Genomic DNA, 7,411 nt, shown 5'->3' on the forward strand with positions numbered 1-7,411 from the left:
TCCCTCCCCCCCCTCTCTCTCTCTCTCTCTCTCTCTCTGAAACAATCAGAAGAAAAGACAAGTACAGTCTCTAGGACACTTGGATGGGCATAAAAGCCTACAACATAATAATATAGAATCTATAGCTTTCGTTGGTAAAACTGAAGGCAAACAAGACAGAGGCAGACCCAAAGCAACCTACTTGGAGAGCCTAAACAGATGGGAGGCGGCACCAGATCAGAATAATGTAGGTTTTTAACCCTATCCCTACGTCGTGTTTTACTATCGTATCCATACGACGTGGGGAACTCTGTGCCACCACTTTCCAAAGAGAAAATTTTCTCGCTAATCCGATCCATACGCTTTGCAGAGCAATCTGTCAAAATTTTTGTTTTATTTTTTAGAAATACATAAAGTTTCAAAGAGATCTTCGTACATGACAAGAAGTATTCTTAAATGTGAAGAATACAATCCTGGGGGCACAAAATGACCCCATGGCGAGCGGATCTGGTTTTTAAAGAAGCATATATGACTGTAGGAATGAACGGAGACCCATGATCCCCTATGTCTGTGGCAGATCTGACACTTGATGGTGTTCTTGAACACAGGTCGTTTTGTCGAGTTGTCAAGGCTCTCGGCCCCATTTGGCTTGATCTAATCGGAGAGGGACTCTGAACTCGGAGCCCCCACCTTTTCAATACCGTAGTTGTGCTGATAGGGGCGTTCAACCCACACACTTAAGTGGTCGCTTTTATGCACAAGGGGGCTATCCCGAAAAATGCTGTTTTAAGAAAATCGAAGGTAAAGTTTTTGGACCCTTGTTCAGTTTCTTTAAAAGACAAGGACAGTTTTCTCTATAACCAAACACATATACACACCAATGAAACCAAACTTCTCCTATAGGTAGGGCAATGCCCACTTTTGGTGTTGGTCAAGATTTCTGGAAACCCCCGAAATCTGGGTTAACCCGCTTGTCCTTAAAAGAGACCAATTTCTCTTTGGGACACCGGACTGAATATTATTATTTTCCGGGCTCTTCTACTTCAGTAACCATGTAAATGTAACGTCTTCCTACCTATTTTAGGAAAGCCTGATTTCACAATCCCAGAGACAGTATTCTTTTTAAAAATGTAAAGTCGGTGCACCAAACCGAGCACTGTAAAGACATCCTGAAAATGTCTCTGAAAGTCTGAAAGACTTCGATATTAGATCCCTCGACATGGGAAAGCCTGACAGATGGAGACATGGGAGAGACTATCTCCTGACAGATGGAGACATGGGAGAGCCTGACAGATGGAAACATGGGAGAGACTATCTCCTGACAGATGGAGACATGGGAGAGACTGTCTCCTGACAGATGGAAACATGGGAGAGACTATCTCCTGACAGATGGAGACATGGGAGAGACTATCTCATGACAGATGGAGACATGGGAGAGTCTGACAGATGGAGACATGAGAGAGACTGACAGATGGAGACATGGGAGAGCCTGACAGATGGAGACATGGGAGAGACTGTCTCCTGACAGATGGAGACATGGGAGAGAGTATCTCCTGACAGATGGAGACATGGGAGAGACTATCTCCTGACAGATGGAGACATGGGAGAGACTGACAGATGGAGACATGGGAGAGACTATCTCCTGACATATGGAGACATGGGAGAGACTATCTCCTGACAGATGGAGACATGGGAGAGACTATCTCCTGACAGATGGAGACATGGGAGAGACTATCTCCTGACAGATGGAGACATGGGAGAGACTGACAGATGGAGACATGGGAGAGACTATCTCCTGACAGATGGAGACATGGTAGAGACTATCTCCTGAGATGGAGACATGGGAGAGCCTGACAGATGGAGACATGGGAGAGACTGTCTCCTGACATATGGAGACATGGGAGAGACTATCTCCTGACAGATGGAGACATGGGAGAGACTATCTCCTGACAGATGGAGACATGGGAGAGACTATCTCCTGACAGATGGAGACATGGGAGAGACTGACAGATGGAGACATGGGAGAGACTATCTCCTGACAGATGGAGACATGGGAGAGACTATCTCCTGACAGATGGAGACATGGGAGAGACTGTCTCCTGATAGCTGGAGACATGGGAGAGACTATCTCCTGATAGCTGGGGAGGAGCAATCACAGAGGACAGAAATCCATGAGAGACTTCACGAATTAGAAATGTCTAAGTCACGAGAAGAACAAATAAAATTAATTAATTAATTAATTAATTAATTAATTAATTAATTAATTAATAAATAATACTTTAATGGTCCCCGTGGGAAGCTTTGGTTTACAATGGCATGGCATATGATATATTTCATACAAAAATACAAAAGTACAAAATTTCTAAAATACATGAATGCATACATTCTTAAGCACACATATACATGCATATTATATACTACAAATACTGGAAATGTAAAGTCGATGCACCAAAATGAGCACTGCGAAAACATGTGCACACACATACATGCACTTCAAACACACCACTGTGCACACACATACATGCACTTCAAACACACCACTGTGCAAACACATACATGCACTTCAAACACACCACTGTGCACACACATACATGCACTTCAAACACACCACTGTGCACACACATACATGCACTTCAAACACACCACTGTGCACACACATACATGCAGTTGGAGGCACTAATGACAACGGATGCTACACTAACAGAGATCCACGGGACCGCATAGATGACATATTACATACATGCACTTCAAACACACCACTGTGCACACACATACATATATACTTCCAACACACCACTGTGCACACACATACATACATACTTCCAACACACCACTGTGCACACACATACATATATACTTCAAACACACCACTGTGCACACACACACACACATACATATATACTTCCAGCACACCACTGTGCACACACATACATATATACTTCCAACACACCACTGTGCACACACATACATACATATATACTTCCAACACACCACTGTGCACACACATACATACATACATACTTCCAACACACCACTGTGAGTGGGACTTTCACTTTGTTGTTTTTGTCTGTTTGTCAACCCAGAACTCTTTTTTTTTTAAGGGACCCTTTAAAAGGGCAATACGTCAGTCATCTTTGCACCGACTGCATCAAAACTTCCGAGACCTACACCTAGCCTTCTCGGACAAGGCCAAAATATCTTAGAGGTCCCTTGTGCAAGTTGTGCACGTTAATGATCCCTCTGTGCTCCAAAATCGATAAGAGTAGGCTTCAGCCGCCACCCGGGCAAAATTCAAAATTTCCTACCAAATGAAAATGTTTGGTGTCCCGCGCGCTCGTATGACCTTATGCTGTTGCGAGTGCCGTAAAACACTTACCAAAAACAAAACAAAAAAAACACCAAAAAGTTTCTGATAAAGAAAACAGACAGAGAAAATCTACATGAATAACGAAGTTCAGAACAGCTTGTTTGCTGGCGTTGTCCCAGACGTATCCTCAAAGGGTTAGAAGCATATCCCTTTGTCCTCTTCCCCCCCCCCCCCCCCCCCTCTTCTCTCTCTCTCTCTCTCTCTCTCTCTCTCTCTCTCTCCATCTCAACATTTCTCCAAAACTTTTGAAGTATGTGTTTCAGTAAATAGCCAACGCCTTCCCTAAGTTTTGTTTTTCAATGTCAGTTTTAAACATATCGTATGTGTTCTTTGATGAACAAATAGGAATACGTTATCATTGATTTTTCCAAAAAAAATGTGAAGTTTTGAGTGTTACTCAATTTTTTTGAATTTATATTTTAAACTTGAGACACACACATTTGTGAAACACGTTAGTCCATTTTTGTGTTGAACAGCGCGTAAAAACACCAACATAAAAATTAATTTAGTCAAATACTTTGTAATTACACGACTTTGGACGTCCCCTTGGTTCATTATTTTATTCGTTCAACAATAGGTTGATGTGGTGTAAAGACCCCGTGTATGTTTTCCCACGGGTAAATAATTATGTCCGTGAACTTCGCGGACATGCTTCTCTTTCCTCAAACAAACAAACAATCGGACAATGGGAATTGGAACAAAGGCAGCTCACTGTGCTGTAGTGTAGTTGAAATCTGTGCACCCAGCTCTTGTTGTTGCAATCACCAACTGCAGGATGTCCATGGAGAAGTCACACATTCACGTTTCACACGGACGCCTACTCTACTGTCTCTCGACTCACCCACGCTCACGAGGTCTTCCACAGTCCGTGGCTCACGTGTGTGTGTGTGTGTGTGTGTGTGTGTGTGTGTGTGTGTGTGTGTGTGAGTGTGTGTTTGAGAGAGTCCGTGGCACACGTGTGTGTGTGTGTGTGTGAGTGTTTGTGTGTGTGTGAGTGTGTGTTTGAGAGAGTCCGTGGCACACGTGTGTGTGTGTGTGTGAGTGTGTGTGTGTGTGTGTGTGTGTGTGTGTGTGTGTGTGTGTGTGTGTGTGTGTGTGTTTGAGTGAGTTCGTGGCTCACACCTCGGCCTGTCCTAGTTTTCTTCTTCAATGTCAAATAAGAGGTTCTCGATTACATTTCCCGAAATGAACCAACTACCCACAAGTAGATCACGACACGAAATGAACTGAAACTGTGAGCCCAGCAGGGGAAACGATAGGTTTAGTCTTGGTCACAGTTTTACAGTACTTGCAACACAAATAGGACACAAAAATAATAATAATAATAATAATAATAATAATAACAATAATAATAATAATAATAATAATAATAATAATAATAATAATAATAATTATAATAATAATGATGATAATGATAATAATCATGATCATAATCATAATCATAATAATAATCATCATCATCATCATCATAATAATCATAATAATAATACAAATGCCGAAGAGAATAGAGGTGTTCCTAGAGAATAACATGCAAAAAATAAAGGAGGAGAGATAAGGACGACAGATTTTTTTTTACAAGAAAAAAGGAGCAAACCACACGAGAGCGCCCGCCGACCTCCCACCGTGGTAAACAATATTATGACACCAAGAACAGAAAACAAAACAAGAAAAAAAAATAGATTTGTATCAGAAAAAACAAGTTGCGTCTTTGGTACAAAGGGAAATAGACGGGTATAGATAAATACTTTACACTGCGTCCTCTCCCTTCGACAATACAAAGACTTGTCAAGAGGCATTTCTAAGCACAAGGGGGCTATCCCGAAAAATGATGTTTTGAGAAAATCGAAGGTAAAGTTTTTGGACCCTTGTTAAGTTTCTTTAAAAGAAAAGGAGAGTTTTCTCTATATACAAACCAAATTTTGATATACACACCAATGAAACCAAACTTCTCCTACAGGTAGGGCAATGTCTACTTTTGGTGTAGGTCAAGATTTCTGGGAACCCCCGAAATCTGGGTTAGCCCGTTTGTTCTTAATTAAAAGCGACCATTTATTATTTTGTTGCTAGTATACATGTTTGTATACTAATGTACACAAACTATTCCTAAAATGAAAAAAGAGGTTAATGAAATAATTTACTGACGATATGTGAATGTGTCGTCCATTTGCCTTACTTCAATACCATTGATGATGAAAGGTTCGGAAAAGACTATTGATGACACTGCCTGTAAATGACCAAACAGCCCAGAAAGCGCCGTAATAACGTGTATGAGAGCATTAAAGAACAAAGTTACCTAATGCTGACGTCACTTTAACATCACTCAGTGAGAGTGAGAAAAGATTGACTGAGATGGGCGGAGAAGAAAAGGTATGCACGTGATTCTGAGCACACAGAATGATGAGTTTTGTTTCCGTTCTGAAGTGCCTTAGACCATCGTGGGATGTGTCCGATATAAGAAGAATTCAGTATCAGAATTTAATAATACAGTAACCGAACTCCTACTTTCCCAGGCACCTTCATAAGAAAAGTAATAGCATTTGTATAGCGCACATTATTATGATTATTAGCATGCTCTGTGCGCTTTACAATAATATTTATTATGCTATAACCCCAGCAGATCCGGCACCACTCAGAAACATTCTCAGCTTTCCAAAAAGCACACAATGCAAGCTGCTAATTAAATGCTTAAATACTAACAAACCGACAGGATCTTTCACTGTCTATAGCCAGGTGCCAATTTTCACTTGGGTAAAGCGAGGAAAATTCGTGTAAAGTGTCTTTCCCAAAGACACAACGTCGGGCCCCTGATGGGATTCAAACTCCTGACCTTACGGTTGCGAGTCCGAAAGCTTTACTACAAGACCACAGACGTCACATGAGATGAGTTAGGTAGGCAAGGCAAGGGTATTCTGGCGTGGTATGCCAGTCACAAATTTTAATCTCGAACTCTCTTCTCCCTACTTCCTGGTCGCGTCCGAGAAAGCGTTCATGTTTTTCATCAAGTCTTTGGTGGGGCGGATCGGAGGAAGCACTAAGGTGGGTGCCCTGGAGAGAACGACTGGGATCTCCCCGCCTGACGGCTTCTCGTGGTCTGGGGATAAAAGAATCGCTGCTCCGAGATCCTCCAGTTCTTTCCGTCTGCGAGACCGTGACGTCACTCGGTCCTCCCTCAGAGACGGGAGAAGTTTGGCGTCGTCTGCTGAATGTTCAGGCGACCGTTGTGACGTCATCTGCTGGCGGAGACCGTCATGTCTGTCGCTGAGTCGTCTGGCCGCTTTTGATTGGATGTCGTCGTCCTCGTCGTCTGTGTCTTTGATTGGTCGGTTGCCTTTGTGGTCACTTTTCTCCAAGCTTTTCACCGGTTTTACGGCGTGTTTAGGCTTCATATTCTGTGTACCAGACACGCTGTTTTCTGGAGAACTCACGGGTACTGAAGCTTTCTGCGTCGGCAGTTCTTCTTTCCCCAAAGACGACGCTGTCCTGGCTATGGGCGGTAACGGTTTGCCGCTGGCCTTCCCTAGCACCTGGCCACTCGTCCTCACATCCGGACTTGCCAGATAGCCGTGGCCGGGCCGGAGACCACCTCGTGACGTGTCAGGTTTGGCGTTGTGCGAGACGTCACGCTGCTGACGTAGCTGAGCGATCTGCTTGGGGTCGGGCAGGCTGTGATAGACGAAGCTGTTCTCATCGGTCAGCGAGCCCAGGCCAGCCCGCTTCTTCTTCTTCCTGTCCGGCTGGGGAGAGGACCGGCGCAGCGACCTGTTGTAGGCGGCCACGGCCTCCGCCCGCTGCCGGTACCGGCTGAAGAAATCCTCCATCTTGGACTTCATGGCGCGCTGGTCTAAGATGGCGCCGTGCTGGGGACAGACAAAAAAATATGTGAGGCATCGTGGTGAAAAAATCAGGCGCTCGTCTAAATAATTAAATAGAAGAAAACAGCATTTGTTTTCCTCTTTAACAATTTAAAGTTTCCTTCGTGGTCTAAAATCGACGAGAGTAGGCTTCGGGAGCCACCCGGGAAAAATTCAAAATTTCCTACCAACTGAAAATGTTTAATGTGTCCCG

General features: G+C 43.5%; 1 protein-coding gene across 1 annotated transcript; it reads right to left on the reverse strand.

The window, feature by feature from the left end:
* Positions 1–6,251: 6,251 nt before the first annotated feature.
* Positions 6,252–7,205, reverse strand: LOC106013814 (the record flags this gene model as incomplete). The annotated part of the gene is given in 1 exon segment (XM_013090507.2): positions 6,252–7,205. A coding segment is annotated over 1 exon segment (902 nt), but the record flags the coding sequence as incomplete, so codon positions are not given.
* Between the last annotated feature and the right edge of the window lie 206 nt (positions 7,206–7,411).

The sequence above is a fragment of the Aplysia californica genome, unplaced genomic scaffold (genome assembly GCF_000002075.1).
Source record: "Aplysia californica isolate F4 #8 unplaced genomic scaffold, AplCal3.0 scaffold01311, whole genome shotgun sequence".
In the NCBI taxonomy this organism is placed as follows: Eukaryota; Metazoa; Mollusca; class Gastropoda; order Aplysiida; family Aplysiidae; genus Aplysia; species Aplysia californica.